This window comes from Corythoichthys intestinalis, chromosome 1 (genome assembly GCF_030265065.1).
Source record: "Corythoichthys intestinalis isolate RoL2023-P3 chromosome 1, ASM3026506v1, whole genome shotgun sequence".
Classification (NCBI taxonomy): domain Eukaryota; kingdom Metazoa; phylum Chordata; class Actinopteri; order Syngnathiformes; family Syngnathidae; genus Corythoichthys; species Corythoichthys intestinalis.
This window is the reverse complement of record NC_080395.1, coordinates 43,802,233-43,830,149: the sequence shown is the minus strand read 5'-3', so window position 1 is coordinate 43,830,149 and position 27,917 is coordinate 43,802,233. Positions and strand designations below refer to the sequence as shown.

The 27,917-nt window shown below is 38.3% G+C and overlaps 3 protein-coding genes across 7 annotated transcripts in view; 1 reads left to right on the top strand and 2 right to left on the bottom strand.

Annotated features, from left to right (window-relative positions):
- adam10a (ADAM metallopeptidase domain 10a) overlaps positions 1 to 27,917 on the top strand; it is an 82,685-nt gene that overhangs the window by 30,022 nt on the left and 24,746 nt on the right. For all 3 annotated transcript variants that reach the window (XM_057831403.1, XM_057831409.1, XM_057831396.1), the window contains exon 16: positions 1,069 to 4,048. In XM_057831403.1, the coding sequence (XP_057687386.1) occupies positions 1,069 to 1,169 (101 nt within the window). In that variant the 3' untranslated portion in view covers positions 1,170 to 4,048. The remainder of the gene's footprint in view (positions 1 to 1,068; positions 4,049 to 27,917) is intronic.
- lipca (lipase, hepatic a) lies at positions 1,204 to 24,745 on the bottom strand. Of its 2 annotated transcripts, XM_057831418.1 has the most exons (9): positions 22,827 to 24,745; positions 17,063 to 17,256; positions 15,064 to 15,243; positions 14,823 to 14,940; positions 14,528 to 14,755; positions 12,373 to 12,618; positions 7,520 to 7,634; positions 7,207 to 7,425; positions 1,204 to 3,480 (listed from the first exon to the last, which is right to left on the bottom strand). In XM_057831418.1, exons 1-9 carry the CDS (start codon positions 22,906 to 22,908, stop codon positions 3,360 to 3,362), a joined length of 1,503 nt encoding a protein of 500 aa, XP_057687401.1. In that variant the 5' UTR covers positions 22,909 to 24,745; the 3' UTR covers positions 1,204 to 3,359. The 2 variants fall into 2 exon arrangements, with proteins under 2 accessions (XP_057687401.1, XP_057687410.1); XM_057831427.1 differs by lacking the exon at positions 22,827 to 24,745 and having other exon boundaries at positions 16,933 to 17,076.
- Positions 24,738 to 27,917, bottom strand: part of aqp9b (aquaporin 9b) — a 29,368-nt gene continuing 26,188 nt past the window's right edge. For both annotated transcript variants that reach the window (XM_057831442.1, XM_057831434.1), the window contains one exon: positions 24,738 to 27,719. In XM_057831442.1, the coding sequence (XP_057687425.1) occupies positions 27,557 to 27,719 (163 nt within the window). In that variant the 3' untranslated portion in view covers positions 24,738 to 27,556. The remainder of the gene's footprint in view (positions 27,720 to 27,917) is intronic.

Below are 27,917 nucleotides of genomic sequence, written 5' to 3'. Positions count from 1 at the left end.
ACTTCATGACATTTGGTCATCATTAGTTCACGTCATTATCCGTATATACATGTGGGGGAGAATAAGATAAGTTGTGCCAGTGTAAAGTGTCTAAAGAGGATGGCAGTAATGCCTGTATGTCTCTCAAGCCATATGTTTCCCTTCGTTGCACTAGGAATGAAATGACTTTCCCTCCCAAAAATGTGCTATTCTGGATAACTGGTTGCACTACCCAACTTGCCCCACTTTCCCCTACAGATATTTTGTGTTCACATTTTTCAATGCATTTCAGTTATTTAAATTTTTTTTATCATCAGTCCCGTGAAGAAAAAGTAGATTTCCTTTGAATTAGAGCTCAAAATTCTAGAAATAAATGAGCAATGTGTATTTAGTACCTTTGTAATTTATATTATGAAGCAGAGCTGCCACAAATTATTGTTTTAAAAGTCGACTGATCACCAATTAATTTTTGATAAGTGGACTAATCAGCTCATTAATAAATCCTGTTGTGTACTGTCATCCATAGCAACCTCTCAGTGAAGACTGCAGAAATCAGAATATATATTTTTTTTAAATAATTAAAAAAAAAAAATTACTATCACTATTTGAGTTTTTGTCTGAGTATAATAAAAAATATGTAAATAAAAATGTTTTTGAAAAATTGAGAGAAAATTTACTATTAACCCATTGGCTGACATGAACGGCAATAGACGTCAATCCATTTGAACTGGGAGAGCTGACAGTGATCATTCATATTTACCGCTGTCAATGGCAGAGAATGAGCCCAGCTCTCATAAAGGAGTATTTAACATTGTTTCTAAACATTAAACATCTAAACATTGTCTCCAGTATCCGAATAATTTTCGAAGAATGTGATTATCGATTACTTTTCAGTTATTCATTGAATCGTGGCAGCCCAACTAAAAATAAAAAGCCAAGAGAGATTGTCTATGAAAAGGATCCTCTGAAAGTGAAAATTGAGATTTATTCTCTCCCTTATACTGTATATAAATGGAAGTAAGGTTGACTTTGCAGCTACTGGCCAACTCAGAAGGACTCCAGTTGAACTTTTGTGCTGTTACCTTGTAGGCACCTTGAGAAAAAGGCAGCAGCGGTACGCCGCAGCGAACGCGCCGAGGCAATATCGCCACCGCAGAGACGACTACCAAATGGGTGAAATGGGCCTCTGAGATCTTGGCTCTCAGCCCTTTATCTTCCCAAATGTGCCTACAGTGGAAGCACTCGACAAGTCTTGGTGCAACACAAGCCACATCACTGAAGTGATACGAGGCTAAAGGAGTGCTGTTATAACCTGCCTATCGAAATCTTTCTATGGGCACCAGACTTTCACTCACCTGCTCTGTGCTCTTAACATTCATTTTTTTCACCAGAGACCGCAGCAGGATTGCAAGTGAAATTTGACAATTTATTACCAATCAACACTGATACGACTTGTGGCTGCCAAACACTTGGCATACTCTGAGATGACGAACGAAAAGGAACCGTTGATTTAACTTTTTTCTGTTTCATATTATTGCTGTTTTTTTTTACACAGTGAGGCCGATTTCACTGCTTTCGCTGTAAGACCAAAAATTTGGATAGTTATAATAGACTCCTCCAGTGCCATAGACGTGCGTTTACGTCTTTTGCCGGTGCTTTTTTTTTCTTACAGAGGTAGGTGTAGGAATGCTGTGCAAGTCTTGAGGATGATTGTTTTTATTTTTTTTTATTCATATTTTCAGGGTTAAAAATTAACTAATTGGCTCATAACCTATGCAAACATCGGTAATATTGAATTAAATGAAAATGTCAATGACATAGACAGCATTTGACGTCCAATCCATTTTGACTGGAAGGGGTGATTGTTGCCAGCCGCTCCCAGTCAAAATGGATTGGCTGTCAATGGAGTTTGGCTTTAAATGTATCTCATGCTGGAGTTAATGCACTCATGTGGCAAAATTTAGTATTCTACAGTACTTATTTTGAATTAGGATTAAGCGTTGTGTGTGTTTGTTTCTACACTGAAGTTTAAGGTATAAAAATTCAAAATGGTTACAATTGCAGCACTACTAGGCTGATCTTAAAGTAATTTTTTTGTACTGGAATGTAAATGGTCTTAAATGTTTTTTTTTTCTTAGTTATTCCATTTGAACTACTTGAAATGCATTAACGGTCATGGTTCTGTGATGGACATTTGTGTCAACTTTCTTTTTGCTAAACATTTTAGCGGCGGTAATACAAAAGTACGAAAATGTATTAATGTGGGGATTTTTCTTTTAATGGAGCACATGAGAACTGCATTCTCAAAGTTTAATGGATAAAATGTCAAAAGTTTGAGTCAAATGGGTTCGGTTTTAGACCATTGTTGTAAATGTACCATAAGTACTATGTACTAAGATTTGGCCTTCATTTTTGGTCAAGTGGGAAATTTCTATCTAATAAATACATTTTCCAAAAGCCTATTTAACTCAAAATTGCATTTCACCTACCTACCAGTGCAAATTGACCAACGTTAAATTACAGTACAGTAGTGTAATAGGCCCAAAGTGTTCATTATTTAATACAGGTACGTGCCAAAAAAGTAGACTATTAAAGGAAAATCTATTCTGTATTTTGTTTCAAAAAGTTGGACATGGATATTATCATTTCACAAAGAGAATCAAAGCCTTGTTTCCTGATTAATGCAAAAAGACCAAAAAAAAAAAAAAAAGTGAGACATTACCATTTTAAAAAATACTTAAAAATGTTTAATTAATAAAAAGAAAATATATTGTACTAATTGGCTGCCATTGACAACGCTAGGTGTCCATCCATTTTCACTGGAAAACTGTCACTGCGAGATTGTCCCAGTCAAAATGATTTGGCCGTCTAGCACTGTCAATGGCAGGCGATGAGTTAAAATACGTTTGTAAAGTCGGACAGAATGTTAAAAAAGTTGGAAGAATTTGTTTCCTAACAAGTGAAAAGAAACTCATTAAATATTAAATGTGAATCTTTTGTAGCCTTGATGCAATCAATGTAGTGGATTAATGGGTTGCCTAATTCTATTTTACCACTAGAGGGAGCCGCGTACCCAATTTTTCGAACCACTAGTTTAGAGCATAGTCAAAAATAGTTTTAAAAAAAAGAGAAAAAAATCACTGCAATTGTTTGCAAAATACAACCGAACATCCGACCGGTTTTCTGCTAATATTTGAGACATTTGCAAGTGTTTACCAGTTTCACATCCCCAAAATGCTGAAATCATGGCCCAGGTTTAAAATACTATCTGCCCCAAAATAGCAAAATAATGTGTCCTGTTTCTGAGATAAGACCGTCCAGGCTGATTCGCTCGACTTCCGATGTGGAGCGGAGCCCAAGAAAATGTAAAGCTGCGAAGGTTAGGTGTGCTTTCTCCTCCTGTGCTGCTGCTTTCTTGGGTCTTGTTGACAGCGTACAAACACTTTTACTTTTGACATTTCCCAATGCTGGTGGTCATTTGTCATGGCGCAAAAATATGTCCTGGGAGGGGAAAAAACACATTGATATTGCATCAAAAAGAAATGTAAAATCCAATTGGGGTTCAAATCTAAACTCCGGTTTTATGCTAAAATATGGATGGATGACGTTAGATGAGGCGGACCAACCTGCCGCTCGATGGCGGTAAAATCCTACAAGAATCATGTGTAGTGTTTGTTTACCAAGTACAGTATTAATTTATTGGCGGTTTATCAAATCATTGGCTGCCTTTGACAGCAACAGACGCAGAAAATTCATAAGTGATTGATAATGTTTAAAATGTATTCGACCAGGGAGGGGTTGGCATTCCTCTCTAAGATAAAATCATGACTACCTTGTGGCGATTTTAAATTAAAATTTTACCCTTTAATTTATTGGCTTCTATTGACAGTGATGGACGATATTCTGCCTTTTGATAAATTTCACAGTTCTTTGCGCTGTCGTACAGCGCCCTCTCTTGGTCGCTTTGCGACATCGTGTGTTCTCGCAAATTCAATATGGCTGCACGTCTTGAGGCTCACACCTTAGTTGTGATGTGTTTCCAAACATTAATGATCCCTCGGCAAGATTTGTAAGTATAGTTGTTTGAAATAATCTACATAATCTGTTATTACAAGAAATGTTTTATTTTTTTTACATGAGACGTTTGTTTGTTTGTGTGTGGTTAGCGAACTTGGCGAGCTAACATTGTTGCCAATGCTACGTTCTTAAGAGGACGATGGCTTGAGGTCATTCTTGGAATAAATCCGAACAAAAAGGACAAAGTCTTGTTTATTAAAGCTTCGTTCACTTAGCTGTCTTATCTTGGAAGAAAAGTGGACGCTTCGAAGTGAGACAGCCTATCCACACTAAAAAATAAAACCTATAATTAAAACCTTCCTATAAGTCTTGTTAATTTAAGATTTTAAGAAGACCTAACATTCTTCCGTTTTCTTAAGTAATAAGCTGTTTGGATTTTTTTGGGAAAATCAATTTGAAATGTTGATTGAACTTGTCCTCTTCACCAATGCCCTCAAACATTGTGTTGGCAAGACTGTTTTGCTCAGTTGTCTGCAGTGTTGTTAATCTTACTTGAAGAAAGTAACTACAGTTACAAATTACTTCTCCCAAAAAGTATTTGAGTTAGTAACTCAGTTACCGGAATAAAAGAGTAATTAGTTACTTGGCAAAGTAACTGGTGTTACTTTTCAGGTTTTTTCGTTCCAAAAAAAAAACAAAAAAAAAAAAAAACACATCACACTAGGCCTGTCGCGATAAGAAATTTTAGTAGGCGATAATTTATCTCAAATTATTGCGATATGGGATATTACTGCACCCCCCCAAAAAAATTTTTTTAAACCAAATTACAATAACACAGAATACAGTATATATTAATAGATAAGTACACCCATTTCAACGCAATAAATATTACAGAAAAAAATAAAATTGCACTTAATTACGTAAGCATTTAGGCAAATGAAAACTTTTCTCCTCATAGCTTTTGCTATGGCGTTCCATGTATAATATTCTGATTGGATGTTTTCCAAGGCACCCTGAAGCGCACGCAACTGTGATATTGTTTTGTTCATGTGATGCGGCAGTGACACAGACACAGCGTGCCGAGAACCACAGGTTGAGAAAGTGTTGTAAAGCGCCGTGTGTTAATAAAAAACTTAAATTAAAGTTGTCAGCACGAAGATGCATTTTCGTTCCGGGTCCGGCACGGCTCTGTGTTGACTGGGTGCCCCCCAGTACGTCAAAAATAGGCAAAGTATACCGGCTGCGCACGGCTGCGGGGCTAAGTCCGTCCTGTCATAATGTGGCATTCAATACAAAGACAAACACATGAAGTCTGTACTCATCAGAGAAAGAGAGGCGGACTTGATTTGACTCAACATTTTTTCCCCGATTTTTTTTTTTTTTTTTTGCTATGACCATGAGTTCGCAACACTATTTAATCAGTTTTAAATTACATAACTTGAATAAAAACTCCCCGTCCCTCCTCATAGCTTCTGCTATGGCATTCCATGTGTAATATTCTGATTGGATGTTTTTCGAGGCACACTGAAGTGCATGCTACGGTGATGTTGTTTTGTTCATGTGATGTGGGAGTGAGAAAGAGACAGTCTACCGAGAGCCACAGATTGAGGAAGTGTTGTTAGCGCCGTGTGTCAATAAAAACAAAGTTGTCAGCACGTCGTGTGTGATATAATTGCCAGAAAAACACACATAATGAGATAACGTTGCCGCTTCCTTTTGAATGCTGTCATTATAATAATGATCTGCGGCATCATAAATCACTGTGACTTTCCGCCTTGCGCCCGTTGTATTTGAGCCCTGAGTCCTCATCGCAGCATATTGCATAGTTGGTAACAAGGAAGCCGAACTTTTGACAGCACTTCTGCTGCACGTCCGCCGCATGCGTGCGCGCAAGCACGAGCAGCGGAAAAATTACCGCCTTCATTTTTATTTACCGTGCGATAAATGGAATTATTGCATATCGCGACAGGCTTAGGTCACACTACGTGAAGTTCAAAGGGTTTTTGGCACAATAGGCTCTAGCCCAATTCTTTATCCTAAACTTAACTAGACACAGGGGTACTGCGGATATTGCGATAACTAGATAGTAACCTTTGCTATGTTTAAAGTCATTTAATGTTGTGGATCAACCGTTAAAGTTGTTAAAATTGCTCCCATTATTGCATTAGTTCCCTTCTGTCTACTTTCAACATGTGAAAGTTTTAAAACAGTTTCATAATTTAAAGATAGATTCAAGTCAAGATTTTGCTGATTTATGCGTATTTTAGGTAAAGAGTTACTTAGCTTCGCTAGGGAGGTTCTCTACAACAGAGCCTTCTTGAGAAGTGTACTGCTTTAAGATGGCGGCTGTTTATTAACGCCGGCGAGTATCATTTCGCATCTAGTTCTCTACACCTGTGATATCTATCTTAGCATCATGTGGGCTTAGTTTGTAGGCTATCTGCTAGAGTAAGGTATTATTGGAGCCACCTAGCATTGCGTTTTCTCCGGCGTCGCAACCTCCTTTCCTCCTCTCCGTGTCTCTCACTTTTTCTCACGTCATTCAACCAATGTAACGCACGCCTTTACATCCTCAGTAACAGTAACAACGTTGCTAAGATGAGAAAAGTAATTAGATTACCCTACTGAAAAAAATAACGTCGTTAGTAAAGCTGTTATAACACCATTATTAACAACACTGGTTGTCTGTGTGTTGTGTTTCGCTGTCATTGAATGAACCTAGGTTCATATCCCACTTTGTTTAATTTATTATACTTAACTGAAGCTCTGTTCATTCACAATTTTGAGTTTAGAGGACTAATTAACGGAAGACCAATCTATTGAAAATGTTTCGTTGATAGCGATAACTTTTAGGTTTTCCATCAGAACATTAAAATTGAAGTGAAATAGGTGGACTTGATATATCAACTTATGCCATCAATGGCCACCAATAAATTACTGTTGTATTGGAGTTGACTCATCTATGAGGAACATATTGAGTCAACCTTTTAAATCAAGGTCAAGTAATCCTCAATCCTGAATCCTATTAACTTTCAGAGACTCGTCAGGTACCATATTTAACTCATCTGCTGCCCACAGACATCCAAATCTATTGTGACTAGGATTATTTGCTGCCATTCCCTAACCAGCACAATAGATTGGACATCTATCAGCGTCAATAGCAGCCAATAAATTAATTTGAGCACTTTCACAAAAACAATTGGCCTATACCTTTGTTGCGTGTAGCCATCCTTGACGCTGATCCTGCCCACGGTCAGTCGTGGTTTGGTGTGCTGCCTGCCCCAAGGCATGATGGTCTGCACTCGCTTCCACATGCTTTTTAACAGATCCCATCCCTCCCAGTGGAACTTGAGCAGCATCAGATCCCCCAAATGTTTTTCCAGTGTGATCAGGAAGGTGTACGTCTTATTCCCCAAAACCTCCTCCGTGCTTGCATGGTTTGAAAATGAAACAATATGATGCCATGACATATTGAAAGGAACATTCACACATTAATGTTTTCTTCCCCTTGAATGGTACTTACAAAGCAATGGGAAGTGCCGCGCTCTCCTCATCTGTACCAGTGAGGGAGATGCTGAGCGGTGGCTTGGTGTTCTCAATGGACTGAACAAACTGGATTCTTAACTGGTAATGGTAAACTGCAGAGAAGGTAGATGGAAGCCTTTTTGAAACACCCTAAAATCAGCGTTTTTGCGGGGGAAAGTGGAATTCACAAATTTCATGACAATATGATACTGATACTTTCAATAACAATACAACATTTGCCAATATTAAAAAGTCTGCCCTGATTTGTTTCAAGTGCCTCCGATCGATTTAATACAATATGTCGACATTTAACATAAATTTCGCCTAACGCAATAGAAATACAAAATTTGATTGGATCTTTTGCCTAATCCCGACCCACCTCATCATTCTGTGTGACATGCAAAAAGCAAATCATGTGCGTCATGTTTCATGCTCAATTGCAGAGGTGGGTAATACCATGTTAGATTTACTCTGTCACATTTACTTGAGTATCTTTGAGAAAAATGTACTCTTAAGAGTTGTTTTACTAAGCTACAGTATACATTTTAACTTTACTTGAGTAGATTTGTGAAGAAACGTTACTCTTATTGTGCTACTTTGAGCTACACTAGTCAAATTTTTTTCTCTTTATTCTACATATTAGATTTTACTTTTTTTTTTTTTTTTTTATTGCCAGAAATGCCAATAGTGGGTCTACCAGTTTCGCCAGAGATGCCAACAGTGGGTTTACCAGTTTCGCCAATGAGATGTCGCAACAATAATGACATGACTCCATTATAAAAATAAAACTCAAGCTCGCCGTTCTATGATCACGCCGCTCTGTTCAATCACGTGGCGTCTTTAAAGAACCGTTAAAAGTTAAATAGTATTTGACATAGTGTTGCCATCAGCATGAAACGAAAGCGCAAATTTTAACTTCGTTCCCAGTTTTTATTTGGCCCCGATTGACGACGGAAAACTGGAGACATGATCCTTTTAATTTCATAATAGGAAATATGTTTTCTCTACTAGAGGGCACTCATGCTCTTTGGATGAATTATGCTTCATTTCTGTAGATTTTTTTCCCTTTGCAGGAATTCAATGATTTTTTAAAAATGTGTCTTTATGTGGTTATGTAATAGGTTTTATATATAGTACAGTATAATACCAGTTCATATAGATCAGGGGTGTCCAAATTTTTGCAAAGGGGGCCAGATTTGGTGTGGTAAAAATGTGGGGGGCCGACCTTGGTCTGACGTGCTTTACGTAGAATAATATATTTAAGCAAATTTTAGCAAGCCATTCTGTGTGTCACATTTGCTTTATTTTCTTTAATTAATAATTTCAACAATCTCGCAATTAGCCTTTGTGGCGTTCTCTTTCGGCTCTCGGGCTCTTGTGAAATACTGCTGCTGTGACATTAAACTAGCTTCAAGTTGCTTCAATTTCTCGCTGAGTATCTTTTCTGTAATCTTGTCGTGCATGTCAGCGTGTCTTGTTTGGTAATATCGCCTCACATTGAACTCTTTAAAAATCGCGACTGTCTCTTTGCAAATGAGGCAGACGCAGTTGTTGCGTATTTTAGTGAATAAATAGCCCAATTTCCACCTATCCTTGAAGCGTTGGCCGTCGCAGTCAACTTTCTTTTTTATGTTGATTGTCGCCATTTTAGAAAATTGGAAGTAAAGGGTTACACGGGGTAATTTTGCTTAGAGTGCTGCTGCCTTTTGGTGGGTAAATGAGGAGCAGCATTTAGTGTGTAAGCTACTTCATATGTTGGTAGCAGTACTGCTGACTGATTTATTAAGTCTGTGTGCGGGCCAGACGTTATTAATTTTATGACAGGGGCTGGGGGCCGGATGAAATTTGACCACGGGCCGCATTTGGCCCCCGGGCCGCATTTTGGACATGTCTGATATAGATAATTGTGGAGGGAAAAAAATACCATTGTTTGAAAAACGTTTTTTACTTGTACTTGAGTACATTTTTTGGATGACTACTTTTATGTTACATTAGTATTATTATTTTGAAGTAACGCTACTCTTACTTGATTAAAACCTTTGGCTATTGTACCCACCTCTATTCAATATCCAAAACTAGGGTTCCTCCAGCATTAATCCGGTGAAATTTAAGGCCACTTAGGACTGATATTAATGGCAAACTTGGGACTTTTTTATGGGATAACTTCACAAAAAAATAGGTAACTCTTAAGACTTTCTGGCAATGCAGCGCAATATAAAATTCAAGGACCGGAGATATACTAGATAAAATCCAATGTCTTTTTATATCTTTATATCAATATCTTTTATAAAGATTACTAATTTTTTGACCTGTTAGAATGGCAAAGTGTCACAATTAATAATTGTAATTCGATTTCAACACCAAGTATTATTCAATGCCCAAAAATCAATGGGAAGTAACCTGATCTCAGCAGGAAAAAAAACCAGAAAGGCCTCAAAATCAACAAGATGCGACCCTGAAATGTCTCAAAATCAACGGCAGGTAATCTGGGAATGCTGCAGAATCAAGTGACCCTGAAATGCCCTAAAATCTATGGGAAGTCACACGGAAATTCTCCAGTATTTCAGGCTATTATCCTTCCATCAATTCCAACGGGTACGTCAGACAATTCCAATGACTGATGTATCCATAAATTCCGATGGCAATTGGGAAAAAGTAACTGACCAGCAGAGCAAAGTGAATTTCTCCAGAAATTTTAGTGTGTAATTTGTTGTGTATGTAATAATTTGACGCAACCATACATGACGGCCCACAGAGGTACAGCAAATCATGAGTACAAAGTGGTCTGTAACAAAAAAAATGTTTGACACTCCTGGCTTAAGTGATCGATTGACTGATCCAAATATTATTATGATATGATACAATATGGATTCTTCACATTACGATAAGATGTATGCCATCCAAATGGTCTGTTGATTGATTTGTCGATCCAGATCAACATCATTACAACTAGGGGTGCAACGGTTCAGTTAGCCCACGGTTCGGTTTGAACCTCGGTTTTGGGATCATGGTTTCGGTTCGTTTTTTTTATTTTTATTTTTTTAAACTGCCTTTATTTTGCTTTTAAAAAAATTAAATAAACAGTTAAAATGTAAACATTTTAGACAGTTAAAATGCCTCTTAGCTCTTTGGCAAGTGTAGTGACTGACTACTGAAATACACACACAGTAGTAAAAAAGTTACTTGACAAAGTAACTGGTGATACCTTTCATGTTTTTTTTTCATAAAAAAAAAAACAACAAAAAAACATAGTAACCTTTGCTATGTTTGGAGGTCATTTAATGTTGTGAATCAACCGATGAAGTTGATGAAATTGCTCCCGTTTTTGCCTTAGTTCCCTTCCGTCTACTTTCGACATGTGAAAATTTTATAACTGTTTCATCCTTTAAAGATAGACTCAAGTCAAGATTTTGCCGATTTAGGAGTATTTTGGATAAAAAGTTGCTTAGGTTCGCTCGGAAGGTTTACTACAACAGAGCCTTTCTGAGAAGTATACTGCTCTATAATGGCGGCTGTTTACTAATGCTACCGAGTGTCATTTCGCTTGTAGTTCTATATGCATGAGATATCTAGGCGTAGATTGTATGATGTCGGCCACGGTCAGGAAATTGGAGCCACCTAGCCTAGCATCGCGTTTGCTACAGCGTCTCAACAAACACTCTTCCCTCTCCGTGTCTGACTTTTCTCGTGTCATTCAAGTATTAACGAACATTGGCTCCTTGAAGAAACGGTGACCAAATCCGAACGGATGAAAAAAAAACAAAAACGCAATGCACGAAAAACGTGCAGATTTTGAACGTAACGGACGGCGTACACATTTAAAAACCAGTGCTCACGTGTACAAATTACGACGAGACCGTACAACTTGACAGGTATGAATTATAGTGGACCGTCACAGTTAGGTAGTAGCACTCTGTAGCACGGGACGTCCAACTATCAGCAGTCAGGGCGAAACTATGTGCTTTCGTGAAATCATCTTCAATGGCTTTGCGTGCCATTTCTTAAATGTCGGGGATTATGTTGTGGGCGAAATATGTCCGCGAGGGAACAATATAACGCGGGTCAAGCGTTGCAATTAAATTAACGAAGCCCGCATCTTCAACCACGGAATATGGTTGCATGTCTTTTGCAATGCAAATCCCCACTGCGTGGGTTATTTTCTTGTGTTTTTCTGACCTGATATTGTAAGGCTTTTGGAACGCCTCTTCTATAGACCCATGTGTTTTCACTGGTGTCATCTTCGGGGTTGTCCTGCTCTGAGAAAACGATGTCTGTAGGTGATGCCGGCTGAAGTGCTGACTGCTGAGTCATGTTAGAAGTCTTGCCGTTAGCATAGGGAACAAGCGCTGAGCAATGCTTGCAAATTGTTTTTTGTTTTTTTTTCAATATTTTCTCTCCGTCTGCATTGTAGTCCACGGGGAAACCGAAATGTTGCCACACCGCAGATTTGAAAGAAGCCGGTGCTTCCTCAAAATTCGGTCTGTCGACTCCTCCGCTCGCCATAACTTTTTTTGTTTTCTTGTTTCACTTTCACCTCGCTCGTAAGCGAGAGAGGGCGTTACTCGGCTCCTATTACACAGGTGCTTGACAGCGATTGGACATTTACTCGTGGGGCGGGAATTTCTCCACAGCTGCGCTTCACGTCACACACAGGCACACAGAGTTTGACCAATTCATTCCACAAGCGTTCGGAATAAATTACTGTAATTGCAAAACCAAAAAGGCGCGGTTCATAAAGGCGTATTGAACCGAACAGGGCGAACCGTTCGGTTCGGTTTTGAACCGTGAACCGTTGCACTGCTAGTTACAACCCTAGTAACCTCAAAATGACATGCGGTTAGGCAGACGTACGCTTGTAGGGCGGCGCAGAGCGCGTTTTCAGGTACAGCCTGTTGTCACGTCGTCCCGTGCGCACCTTCTTGATGTCATAGCCGAGCGTGTTGCAGCGGTGCCCACGACAGTCCACACAGACACCTCTGTCAAAGGCCTGCTTGTCATTGCACCTGTAGGCCTGCATCGGCCGGTCCTTATTCAGCATAGAGTCGATGAACAGATGCACGGAGCGCTCATGGGCACATTTCACTGTTTGCCCAAAGCCTGCAATGAAAAAATTAACAGTGTCATAGTCATTAAAGTCACTTCAGAACTACGTAAGATGACACATTTTTACAGTGCTGCTTTGTGATGAGAGTCTGAATCCTCTATGATTAAATATGACTCTAAAGCATTTGTTTTAACATTAATAATTTTACCCCACTAAAATGGATTAGATATGTTGTTTTCCTGTTCCAATCTCCCAAAACAAAGCCATCAAAATGTTTGGTGTGTTCTTCAGGAATATATAGCACCCTACAATCTGGTACTATAAAATGAAATACATTAATGGCATTATTACAAAGAATTTAAGTTTAACAAATGAAATGTGTTTGCCAATATTTATGTTGTTTCTTCAATTCAATAGGCATTGTGCTGCTTGTTCTATTGTGCACACCTAAACAACCTGGGGGCAGTATAATACAGCCATATAAACCCCCCGACATATCTAAAAGATGACGATATTGTTAAAAACAATCAATGTATCAATCTAGATCGGTGTATATCACCAATTTTATGATGATATGATATGATATATTCTTTGGACTATACGATATGTTCCAGTATTACAAAGTCTGCCAGGATTCAATGAACTATACGATATGTTCCAGTATTACAAAGTCTGCCACGATTCAATGGACTATACGATATGTTCCAGTATTACAAAGTCTACCACGATTCAATTCCATACAAGGGCCTTCGATCAATGTGTCGAACCTAATGTACTTAATTATTCTATGCACACATGAATTAAAAACAAAACTAAATGTACATTAATTAATAAACAACAACAAAAATAAATATAATGAAAATTGACCAGCGGAAATCCAACATTGAAGAGTTACACTGTCCCTCCTGTGATACACGAAGGAGGCAATGCTAGTTGGTAGTAGCTAACAGTGACCACAGCTGGTCTATCCACCAATAAGCTGTGATAGGCTTTCATCACAACATCAAGACATTCGTAGATTGACGTGGTTATTATGTGAAGCTGACATGTCTCCCTGCACGTTGACGCTGTCACATCCCCTTTCAAAGTCCTCCCATTTCCTCTGTGAAGCCTTGCTTCTCAGACTGCGTAGCCTGGAGGCAGCTCGCCTCCCGCGGCCGGACCGAGCAGGAAGGAATGGAGCATGTTGCTAATTAACTCCCGAGATTGAAAAGACGCTTTAATGTGGCGCGGGCTGTCATTTAGTGCGGCTGCCGTCTTTGCTCGGAGAGGCACCAAAACACCAGGAATCCGCGAGCCACTCGCACTCAGCTGGATGGAATTAAATTCATCTGCTCCGACGCACATGAGGAGAAACTGTCAACGCTGGCAAAGATGAACGAGCTCAGCGCATCCAGGCTCAGCATCTCTGTTTTGAGGTGGCGGCACCAATTAAGAAAAAACAATGTTATGACAGAGCGGAGGAGGAGGATGCCACAAAGCGCTTCCGCTCTGACTGACATGTTTGCGTTTTCACAGAGCGTGAACATCTCTAATTGAAAACAAGAAAAGCCTTTAATGATAATAAATTAGTTTTATACTGTTTGTCATAGACTGTGCAGTTAATATAAAAGTCAGGACTGTGCACACCCATGTTCAATTGCCATTTTTGTGATATTAAAAAATGAGATAATTTCTACACTTCTACCATTTACTAATTGGATTGGATTGGCAGTGATCATTGGTTTTCGTAGTTGAAATGGCTTGGACATTTATCACTGTCAATGATTTAAAATGTGGCACTTACCCTGACTTGTCATACCCTAGTCTTCCCTGTCCTCACTTTTGGATGTCTATTGCCATCAATAGCAGTGAATTAGTTAAAATTTAACACTCTGCCCTGCCATGCCCTAGTCTTTCTTGTCCTCCCTCTTGGATGTCTATCCCCATCTACGTCATCCAATTAATTGAAATGTCCCTCACCAAGAAGGCCGTACTGTGAGATATGCTCATAGATGTTGTCGCATCCAGGTTGGAAGTCGCCGCCATTGGGGTAAAAGTCATAATGAGCCACGGCTCGCTTGATACCAACGCTGAGGCCCAGTCGCTCATGGGTGAACGTGTGAACAGCGTCCACAAACTCTGCGTCGTCGGGAGACAGTCTGTCGGCACGTGACGTGCCTTCAAACAACGGCCCGGCAGGATCCAGACCTGAGTCCACGGAAAACCTCATCAAAAACTGATATGTAGTGTTAACATATTTGCCATTTAAACCCACCAGTAATTCTTCCAATTTGTTCTGGCTCTCTAAGATAGCTTCCGGCAAAGCCAGAGATGTGAGCTCCCAGGCTATAACCGATCAAATGAACTTTCCGAAAGGAATATTCATACTGCTCCTGTGACAATGGACATACTATTACTATTGTCATTCTTGAGAAACTTATTACTATCCCCTTTTTCCATTAAAATGTCCTACTAATGTGCATGAATATGCCGTTTTGGACAAACAGATTTGGTACCTTGAGTGACATCAGCAGATGTGCGATGTCTTTTCCAACTGTACGTGTGCTGCGTGCCGCTTTGGGGTAGTTCTGGTGAGCCAGAGACAACCAATCGGTTATCACCACATTGACGTCTTTAAGATGAGCCTTGAGGATGGAGGCCAACCTGGTCACCCAATTTTCCATCGTGCCGTCCACCTGAACAAACGTATGAGACAAATTCATATTTATTCACATTCATTGATATTTATATTGTCACCAGAGTCAATTATTTCATTTTACAAAAGCATTTTAGACCGGCCAGATGGAAGGACAAAGGTCTTACTCGCTTTGTTCCTCTATTTGGTGAAAACACTTAAATTGCTTCTCCTGTTATTTGTGGACGGATCAGAAAAAAATTTAGTAAGTACATTCTAGTGGTGTATTGATCCTCATAGCCCAATTTTATTATTTTTTTGTCTTTGAGCTGATTAATTTGCTCCTCAGGTGTGCTTATCATGTCTCTGGACTGATAAAATGTTTAGGGAGCGAGCCGGATGGCCATAGTTCATTTGAACTTGTTATTCTTGGCTATTTATGACCTTTTGTTTTCATTTAAGATATATATCTACAGTGATACAACGATAGTTATTTTTGTGTGGCCCTAAGCTTCTTCGTCTTATTTTCTTAAAAATAGCATTATTGTGTTCTAAAACCTTTGAAAACATATTTGAGACGAACGGCTTTTCGCATTGAAAGAAAACAAACTGTATGTCTCTTTGATGAAAGAGAGATCAATTTTATTTTTTGAAATCTTACTTAAAGAAACAGTAATTTTTCTGTTTTGGTCAATTTTAGCTATGCTGGTGAACAAAAGTGGTAGTGTTTTGCCTTAATGAAGACTGCATTTCCCATGTCTAGCGCTTTGTTTCCCATGAGGACATTTCTGTTTCCAGCGGCTGTGTGAAGGATGAATAGTAACGGTAAATGGAGAGTACTTATATAAGAAGGTAATAAATCCAGTTGTGGTTAAACAATAGCATATGGCGGATAGCAACTGTGTGGCTTAGTTGGCTGTTGTGTGGCTTAGCTAAAATGTTTTGTCTCTTTTTGTTGTGCTGCCATCTTTGCAGTAGTCGCGCGTCTTTATAATGAATTGGGAAAGGGGGAAGTGACGTATGCTGGAAAGAAGTCAGCACATTTGTAGTTTTTTTTTTGTAGCAGTGTCGGTGAAAGCGATACATTCCCCTCAAGGTATAAAAGATGTCATTCAACTAGTTGTCAGTCGACATGATATCACAAATGTTATGAAAATATTTTATAAAGCTTGAAAAGTTACCTAGTGTTACTTTAAATATGGCTGCTTTGAAAATTATTACATTATATATATTATGTGGCCCAGTAAATTTTCCTACTTTCCTTTTCAATAATAATAAAAAAAAAAACAAAACAAGTTTGTTCTCCAAATATTACTAAATGAACTTTTAACTCAATGGTTGCCATTGACAGCGATGGATATCAAATCAATTTTAACTTGGGTGGTTGCTATTAAATTTTTATATTTCAGTGGTTTTGACGATGATAGATGTCCATTCCAATTTGACTTCAAGCCCTCCCAGTCAAAACGGATTGGACGTCAATTGCCGTCACTGGCAGCCAATTAGTTCATTTATGAAATAACTTGAAAGCCGTTAGAACAGTAGGGATGGAGTTTCAGTGTTGTAATTATCACATTGTAATAATAGTTAAGTTTCAGAGCAACTCTGGTTCATTTATCACTGTCAATGGCAGCGAATTAGTTAACGAAAATAAGACTTAAAAAAAAAATCAAAACAATACCAACTTCTGAGTATGAACGACAAAGACAATAACGACGTTGCCTGTTAAATGACTAATCCTGTGACTGACCGTGTCAGGCAAATGAATCACTGGAGCAGCTCGACGCTCATTAAGTAGCGCAGGTGTAGCCACGGCGGCGGTGCTGTGAGTACTTTCCCGTCATGCTCGAGAGCGAGCCCAGGCGGCGGAGTGACCTTACCGACCACCCGTGAGTGATGATGATGAGGGGATTAGTGGCGTTGAAACTGCACGACGAGAGGCCGTGCAGCTGCCTGGGCTTCAGGACGCAGGTGTCCTCCCCCGCCGTCGTCAAAAACAGCCGGAAGACCGTGCTGCTGACGTCCACGGGCAATGCTTTTTTTCCGGGAGGCCCCCACTGCTCTTCAGGGAGGGCTATGTCTCAGGAACAAAACATACACATGTATACGTGCTTATCTGTAAGTAACACCACAAACTGACGCACTCTTATGTTTGCTCTCTGGTAAATAGTTACATATTTGGTACCCTAGTGTACATATTTTGATGGAGTTGTATGTGCAACAATTGCATTTGGAAAGCTGAGTATTTATGGGCCTACTCGCTTGCAGCGTTGCCAGATCGGAAAGACCGTCTCCAGCCCAAATGGACCCTTCTCCAATCACACCGTAAAACCCACCCAGCTCAATAAAAACGAGCCCAAATAAGATATTTCTCTTAAAAACTCAGTCTATAGTTTGATTGGGTGACACATTGTGTAGGAATCATTTCTGTTATGCTGATAACCATCATTGAAGATGTAGTTCTTCATTAGTAAAGGTCAAAACTATTATTTACATTTCAATAAACACAGTCATTGACGGTATATTTATTCATTACTAAATGTCAAAACACATGTTTGTCAATAGAAATCACTGTCAGAGTACAACTTTGACAATATTTTCCAGAGCCGATTCCGAAGTGCATTTTGGTTATGTTTATATTGAACTTGGTGTCAAGAGCAGAAGCAAATCCACCTGTTACGAGGAATAGATTACAAACAAACCAGAATATGCTAAAAAAAAAAAAAAAATCCCTCAACCCCCCCCAGTGTATCTAATGCATGTTATTGTGTCAATTTTAGAATTATTTTAATCAGAAATTACATCTAGTTCATAGCTCCACAGTGGCCGAGACAGGTGGAGCCTCTCAGGGCAGCCGTTTCGTGAGTCTTGCTCTGCTGGAAGTGGCGACGATTTCGACAGGTGAGAAAGTAAGAAAAGTGAAACTGAACTGTGACTTAGGGTACCACGTGGTTCGCTTTTGTTGTTTAATTTTCCTCTACGCATTTTTTATATATTCTAGTTCCCTCGGAATTGAGTTGGGAGGGGCCACTCCTGCTACTGGTTGAGCGGAGACTTAACGTGCGAGACAAGCTCTGCACTAACGCCCATCTCCGCGCAATCCGTGACGGGATGACCACCAATAGGCACTGAATTGAAGCATATTATTGCGACGTACGTTAGGTGGTCCAAGAAAAATGTGTGAATGCACCATCAGCTCATCACAGCTCGTTCATGTCAAGTGAGCCGGTCTGTTTCACATTTAAAATTACGGGTTTGCGGAGAGCCAGATGTGCTCATCAAAAGAGCCAGATATGGCTCGCGAGACATAGGTTCCCAACCACTGAATTAGAGCAGAGAAGATGCTGCTCTAAGAAAGCAATGTAGCTGCATGAACTTCAAGGTGTAGACACACAAGTTAAACTGTTAAAACTAATCAAAACTCACTAATTCAAAATAATTCCTTCCAAAACTGCCAAATTTTGCCAAAAGTAGCCCAGATTTTATCAACCCCTCCAATGCATTTTTCTCCAACCCCGAGTCTTTGGGCAGGTTCCTGCTATTTTCAATCTGGCAACACTGCTAACTCGTCATTGACATCCAGCTAGCTTGAAGTGGCTCACGATAACAATTATCTCACAATATAGCCATAAAACAATTATCGATAAATGGGTCAGGAATTCAATATATTGGAAATAAATTGTAAAATAAATAAGGTTTATTACTTTTTAATTTTGTGTAAATAAAGAATACACTTTAAATTATTGCAACATTCTTGCAAACAAATGAGTTTCTTAACTCGACGCCTGCCATGGACAATGATAGACGTCCAATTTATTTAAACTGGGAGGACTGGCATTGAGTGCTGATGTATGAGTGCCACTGATTGCGCTAGACATCCAATTCATTTTGACTGAAAAATGAATTGGACGTTTAGCGCTGTCATTGGCAGCCAATAAGTTAACATAGACACTATTCTAGCAGATAATTTTGGTCTATTAGAAAATTTTGGTAGCTACCTGTTGGTTCCGGTCTTAAACAATGACATATTTTTGAAACTGTCGAGTCTTGGCAGGAGCGTATTGATTACGTATTAAGATACAAAGTATCCAGATATATCATTATAGTAATATTATTACACCCGTAATTGACAGCGATAGACATCAAATCAATTTCAGCCACTTCCTGGAAATACTGGCTTTTATTTTCATTTTCCCACACCGATACATATCAGAAAAATCTAATTCTGTTATTTCTATTCATCTAACAGATCCTTTCTGCTGGGATGCACATGATAAAAGTGTTTTTCCCTTTAAAATGTGTGACAGTGTGTTATTTTCTGTATAAAAAAGGGTTCACTTGTTTTTGCGATCATTTGCCATTACATTGACTCAAATAGCACAAGAATATAATTTATCATATCCAAACAATCACATATGTTGCATTATGTATACTTTGTGATTATAAGGCATCCTGTTATATGCAATTACTAATTTCGCGATGAAATGTGACACATCTTTCAAAGATGGCAGCCTCCGGTCTACGTAACTATGCATGTTCCTTGTTTACTGACTAAGGGGCCGTGTACATGGTGACACTCCGACAAAAACAACAAACACGACCCATTTCATGTTTGCATTTACATGATTCCGTCTCTGTTCGAACAATGTCGCATTTCTGTGTGAAGATGATATAGTATTCATGCCATTCATTCTAGGTAGCTGTGCAGTTTTACAAGGTGACAGCCAATGATGCAATTCCTTGACAGCAACCTCCTCAGATTGGAAGGCAACATACCCGCCCACAAGAAGAAATGGCATCCACGTGTTTTTTTAATTTTGCTCCAAAAGGCACAAAAATGCGAAAATAAAATATATCTAGATAAAAATATTATAAAAACAGTAAATTAAAGCCGACGTTTCACCACGTTTGCTTTTTTAAATAATGTTTAGTAGCAGCAACTGCACATAACCAAAGTGACGTGTACGAGTGCTGACGTCATCAGCGTGAGAATATGGTCATATCGGTTGCGGAGAAATCTGATCCCGCAATCGAATCAATCCACTTTGGAGGCAAGGATCAAAAGTTTTCGTCTTTGCCTTCTATTTTCGACGTCACCGGGTAAAGCTGTCGCGGCGTCAGCATGTAAACACCCCTAAAATGTCTCTTAATGACCTACTACCTTATTTTAATGGCCGATAACTGCAATAGGTGATAATTCAGCCTAAAGATAAAATAAATGTTCATTGTAGTGTCGTCGTCATTTTTGCGGACTGAAATTGCAAATTTAAAGACGAGGCTTGAAGACTAGAATTGAATAGCCTTCGCGTCGTAGGATGGAAAAGGCTGCCCCCCCCCCCCCCCCAAAAAAAAAATATATATCAGAAATAAACACAACCATGTAGATGAATGGTCTATATAAGTACTGTCCATTTACCATTCTATAAAGGGGATTTTCTAGCACACAAGGAGTGGCAAAAAATAGTTGCTGCAGTTCACGTGGATGTCCATTTACCTAGCTGTTGTATTTAAACACTAAATACAACTTAATAAATGTGCTGTACTCTGAAACGAAAATCGGCAGCTGGAGTGGAAAGAACTTTACTGATCAGTTATTCTACTAGTGCATCATAATTAAAAGTTAAATGAATGGCTTTCAAGTCACAGATATGTTCTTTGGCTTTTCTTAAAGTAATTTTTCAGTCACAAGTATTACAGATCCATGTCCAATAAAATGTTTTATCTGTTTGTGGTTGAGCCACATTTGCCTCTTTTATTTTGTTTTGAGTTGAACATTTTGAATGATGTTGATGCCAAAATGGTGCCGCACCCTCCCTGAATATTAATTCACTTTGTCCCACGTGGCCTTTAACTGGTTTGCTGCATTTGTTGCGAATAGACCGCTAATTCATTCAAACTGGTTAAAGTTTGCATAAGTTGGAGTTAAATATTCACCTCAATAAAACAGCAGTTTTCAAGCTCACTAAAAGACTATAATTCAAACAGGCTGCATTCGTTTAACAGGAACATGGTGATCAAATCCAAACAACATAAACAAATCAAGTGACTTATTGCTTGGAGCTGATCACAGCATTCATTTAATTTTCAAAACAGACATCGTAATGTGTGTTATATTAGTGGCTTGATTCACATTCAAATGCAAAATCAAAACAGAAACTAGCAGGATCCTGCTAATAAAACATTTCTGCAAACATGCAGGAGACATCAAGACTTGAATTTTTCAAATTCAATGGTAATACTTGAATGCTTTATATGAGTACAATTAGAGCCGGGCGGTTTACTGAAAATTTACCGTTATCGAGATGGTTCACGATGACCAATGTAATTCTGACCATGTCGGTAAATTCGTTTTTTTACGAACAAAATTTTCAGCCCACTTTGACTATCTTGCTCATTTCCTTTTAAGAAAGCAGCCAGTGTGCTTACATGTGAAGTCACGTGACTATCAGAAAAATCAAACAGAAGTCCGGTAAGCTAACACTAGTGGCTAACGCTACAAGTGAACGTGATAGGAGTTCGATAATAGGCATTTCAAGGGTAGCATTAATCAACGTCCATAGTGTGGTGTTGGTGCCAAGAAAGAACTCGATGTCGGATGTCTGGAAAATTTTTGGATTCGAGAAGAACGAAGTTGCCATTACAGTTGCCATCAGTTGCCATGTGACAGCGGCTCTAACCTTGTCGAAGCGGCTGAACTTAATGAGTGGATTGGGCACGGACTGCATCTAGCAATCAGTATGTTGTATTATTTTTGTATCTCTGTGTGTGTGTGATTTCTCTGATAACTTTTATGATGATACAGAATTCAGCATAAAGTATAATCCAGCATTGTAGCCTTTAAAATGACCGTTTAATGGCCACAACTATTTTTCTGTATGTGCTTGCTTTGTTCTGTGTCATTACTGGCATCATAAAATCTTAAATGTTTCATTGCCATAAGAGTTGGAACAGTATAGCTTAATGTGTTTGGGGGGGAGGGGGGTGCATGTGTGCATGCTTGCATTTCAGAAAATGCTCTGGGGAAAAAAAAAAAAAACCTGAAACCTTGAAGTAAACACTTGTGTTGAGTAATCAGGTCACAGCAGCCATTAACAATAAGTTGTCTGATACTCGGTCCTCTGTTTGAAGCGCACTGTTCAAGCCCCTCTTGCTGTAAGTCATTTGTGTTATGTTGACATTTGTGGACAGTGGCCATATTGATACTTGTAATGTACATTGTTCAAGTCATACAAGCTGTTATAAATGTTCATACTTGAATGCTTATTGTTTAAAAGATATTTTTTTATATACTTTTACACGTGTATAATTGTTAAACATGTTAAATTGAAAGCTGGTACATAAATCAACGAGAAACTGTTCATTTGTATTTCATGTATTGGTTCAGATTTTCAAAATATATAACAGTCCGCTTGGGCGAATTTATCGCCATTTATCGTTATCGAGGTAAATCTGCTCAATTTAACGTGATAAGTATTTAAGGCCATATCGCACCAACCCTAACGACAATACATTGAGAAAGATTACATTAGAAATGTCTTCTGAAAACATGGTGAATCATGAAAATTCTTTTGACTTGCAAACAAGGAGACACATTATAACTAGATTCATTGTTGTGTTTCCATACAAAGTCCTTGTTTCCCTCACCTGCTACGTTTGACTTTGACATCCTTCCGTCTGTGGCGTAACATATTAGCAGCAGACAGCGCAGGACTTTGAGTGCAGACATGGCGTTGCGCTCGCTCAATAATCTCTTCAGGTGGCACACTCGTCTGCCGATCAGATCTTTTCTCTTCTTTGTGTCATGGTCATGTCAAGCATGAGAGTGAGCGGTACAGAAGAGCGAGGCCAGCAGCTGGCTTCAGATGGATAAGGGGCATTGCGCCGACGCTGATTGGCCGGGCTCGGAGCGTGAGGATTGAAAATGTTGCGAAATGGCCGCAATATGAAGGCCGGGGTGGACGCCTGATGCAACGTGATCCATGAGCCAACTAGCAGTACTTGTGTACTTAGTATCAACAACTCAAATAGAAATGAAGATTCAAAGGCTTACTGGGACTGGTAAAATATTATAAATTCAATACAGTTATGCATTATTGAATGGACACAGAAATATTGCATTAGCAATTCAATGGACACTATCTGCCAAAAAATATTAGTATCTGTCTGGAACTCCATAAAAGCTATTTATATGTAAATTTCAAACGTACACACATACAAATGTACATACAAACAGTACTTACTACTTTCTCTGGCCAGCACGCAGTTATCATGCCCCGCAATGGTTTTCTCGCTTGGTTTTCAATTTCAGCCAAGAATGTGCATTTCTTGAATCTCTACAAAATACTGTATTTTTAAATTTTTTTTGAATAGCACAAATCTGTTAGTATATGAGGCTCACCTAAAAAGGCAATGTTAAGGATACTGGTAAAGGTTACCCTTTTGACTAAATGAAGTTCCTCACTTCACTTGGCATAAGCTATAATTATTAAAATTATCAAATTGATTTGTATGTTAGTTTCGCTTGTTGAATTCATTTACTAAGATCAATTCTATACTGCACCTGTATAAAGGCCACTTTAACAGTGTTTGATGTACTTTTCCCATTTATTTACTCTTCCACCTCTTTGCATTTGTCCTAAAATAGAGCACACAAAACACGTGAGCTCACATCGGCACATTTGTTCAAACATATATTTTTCTGTGCTTATCACTGTTGATTGCCTCAAATGATGCTTCAGTAACTCTACAGGGAAAGATTTATGTACTATAAAAATAGGAATGGTGGACGAAAAGCTCATACATACTTTAATAGCTGTTATAGTGTCAAGTTGTTGCTATTACATGAGCACTTTTGGGACTACTGAACCATATGTCAGTAGCAGAGGTGGGCAGAGTAGCCAGAATATTCACTCAAGTAAGAGTTGCGTTACTTCAAAATAATAGTAGTCAAGTAAAAGTAAAAGTAGTTGTCAAAAAAATGTACTCAAGTACAAGTAAAAAAGTATCCAGTGAAAAGAATACTCAAGTAATGAGTAAAATTATGAGTAACTGCTTAAGATTTCTTTATATCTTTCTTTTTTTTTGTAACAATGGTATTTTTTTTTTAGCACAAAGTTATCTAAATGGACTATTATTATAATGATACTGTACAATAACCCATTACATAACTCAATTAAGCCAAAGAAATGAAACAAAAAAAAAATTACTGAAGTCCGACGAGAGAATTTTTTTTTAGATGAAGCATTATTTGTCCAAACAGCATGACTGCCCTCTGGTGGAGAAAATAGTTCCAAGTTTGAATAGTGACGAGTTTCTTCATAATTACTATTTTGAAATTAAAGGGATCATATCTCCGGTTTTCCGTGGTCAGTTAGTGCCAAATAAAAACTGTGAGAGAGGTTAAAATCCGTGCTTTCGAGAAATGTTGAGGGCAGTGCTCTATATCAAATACTTAATTTTTAGTTAGCTTAGTAAAACTACTCTTAGGAGTACATTTTTCTCAAAAAGCTACTCAAGTAAATGTAACTGAGTACATGTAAAGCGTTACTACCCACTTCTGGTCAATAGTAGTATACAGCGGGGAGAACAAGTATTTGATACACTGCATATGGGTTTTCCCATTGGCAGTGTGTCAAATACTTGTTTTCCCCAATGTATAAGCCTTATGAACATTAAACTATCAGTACACTTGTTTGTTAACACATTGGCGCCAAAGTCAGTCAAGGCTTTTGTGACTCATTACAAATCATCTGTTAATATAGTCCTACTTCCTACTCAAGGGAGTTCCTCAGGGTTACTTCTCAGAGCCACTAACTGTTTAATGCATTGATTAATTCACCTGTGTAATGTAATTTGTCACGCAATACATGGGCAAATCTTAAAGAAACACATACTGGGTTAAGATTAGAGTAGGCCAATATTATCGGGAATGTGGTGACCCTTCATTATATGTTCATATTTCAAAAGTGGAACTAATGTGGGGTATGTTGTGTTCTCGTGGGAACTCTTTGTCGCATGCGTTTCTGGCAGAGACACAAGAGAGTTATAAGAGACACGAGCGGCCGAACACGGCAACGAACAACAACAAACTCAACTCACAAGCTACGAGACGCACTAACTTCATCCGCTACAGGTAGCCGATAAAAGCATTTCAGAATGATATCGGATGATATCGGTTTTTCATTGTTGGTTTGGGCTAATATGCATGTTGCTTTCAAAGTGAATGTAGAAGCCTTCTGCCTTTGTACAAGGGCTGGTCACAGCTTAGCACAGCAGTTATTGACCATTAGTGTCTCCATACTAAGAGTCCTGCTTCTGAAGATCAGGGCAGATTGATATTGAGTTTACAATAAAGTTATTGTACTTATTTTATTTGAAAAGTTATTGCCAGTTGGTTTTCATATGACAACCTTTGACCTCTTTCACTGTACTGAAGCTGTGTGCTTTTGTTGTTATTTTGAGCCAGGAGCACTGTGTGAGCCATACATGATATGGCAGTCCCTTATTGGCACTTTGCACTTGCATTTGGTTTCAAAACAAAACAAAACAAAAAAAAGGATGTTTGCACGATTTTGATCTGAACAGTAAGTACAGTGGTGCAATATAGGCACTTTTCCCATAACGTCAGTAGAAGTTGTTCTCTCATTTTTCACAGAATGTATATTTGGTAAACCTTGAAGTTGTTACATTAATCATTATTAAAACATCCAGTGGGCCATCACAATACAATAAGCCATAGTATGTTAAGTCCACGACTCCATTTATCAGTATCAGTTTGATATCGGTATCGGATATTTTGAGTTGGACAATATCGGGATATCGGTTAAACAGTCATTATCGGACAACTTTAGTTAAGATGTTTACTGCATATTAGATTTGACAAAGGAAATATTATTAAAGAATAAAGTTATTTTCTCTTAAAAAAAAGATATTAAGAATAAAGCAGATTTTTGAGATGCTATTATTATTTTTGTCGCTTTATGGTCGCCATCTGCATGTTGTACATGTAGCTTCAGAAGGTAAGAGACAGTGACGTATGTCAAATATTGAAAGTAGCGTTGGTAATTTTTTAAAATCGATTTGAAGAATTTTTTCCTCAAATTAGCTATAGGATATAGCTTTTTATTTATTATTTTATTATTTTAATATTGTTATTTTTGGATTTATTAATTCACTTGTAGCTGCATTTTTTAAATTTAATATTATATATTTAGCAATTTTTACTAATACTAATTATATGTACTCTTTTATTCCTCCAATGCATTATGTATATATTTAAATGTAAATTCAGGCATTAAGGGGTTGAAAAATTACCCTTTTTTGTTTAGGAAAAAAAATTATGGAAAAGCTAATTGGTGAGTGGTTGAAGCTGTTGCACTTAATATTGATTGAATGGTTACTAATGGTGCCAAAGAAGAGTGACTTTTCTTTAAAAAAAAAATCTCATAGCTTGAAAATCACTCAACATCAATTAACTCGATTAGGACATTATGACATTATCGACATAATATTTATTTTATTAATATTATATGACAGTGTATCTAGTGTGACAATCATTACATAATGGATTTGAAACTTGATTCTTTATTAAAATGTCCATTAAGTGCATATAGTTATAAATAACGCTGCCCTTCCACCATTGCTCCACATCACTTGTATTGTTCCAATCCATAATAGATTATTTTCTTTCTTTATTATTAGCCTCCATGAGTATTAACGCTAAATTGGTCTATATATATTTTTGATCATGCTTCCGTACCTGCGAATGAATGATTGAACACACAAAATGACCATACATATTAGATACATGCCAACCTGCTTCATAAAGTAGGAATAAATCACTTTGGGAATGCATCACAATCCATATACATGTGTTAAACTCATTTGCTGCCATGGATGGCGACCAATGTCCAATCCATTTTGACAAGGAGGCATGGCAGCCAATGAGTTTAAATTTCTCACTCACCCTTCCCTGTTATACCCTAGTCTTTCCGATTCTCCCTCTTGGACGTCGATTGGCTTCCATGGCACTGAATGAGTTAATATTGATTCGTGACACTACCATTTTCTACATGTAAACAAGTGTTACAAGCTTTTTAATAACACAGCAACAATATATCACAACATTTTGGTGCAAGTTTGACTCCTTAGCTTGAGAGTACAAATTAAATGACATGCATTTAATCATTTAAGGCGGAGTTTCAAAAAATAAATAAATAAATAAAAGTCATTCTATTTCCTGAAACAGCTTTTAAAACATACACGAAATAAAGTTAAGCAGGGAACAGATTGTGAGGCAGGTCTGCTGTTGCTTTTAGCAATATTATCTGTTGTAGTTTAACATCCTTATTTTCGTTATTGTGCAGCACAGTATTCTAAGTCAGAGTTACAATTTCATACTTTTGCTGGCCATTGTTTTCTTCCTGCTGTTTGGGTTCGGCATGGTGCAGCTCGATAAAGAGAAAGTAAATGGCAGCGCCCACTGCACCGCCAACCATGGGTCCAAAAACAGGGATCCACCACCAGCACCCTCCGGCTCTGCAAGAAGAACACAGAGTATAGAAACTCAACATTTTAAACTGCTAAACTCAACAATTTAATTAAACTGCACTTTAGTTTAATTATAGGCCACTCATGTAACTCATTGGATAAACTTCCAATCCTTTTTAACTGGGAGAGGCCGACAGCGAATGATCACTCTCAGGCCTCCGAGTAAAAATGGATTGACTGGGAGAG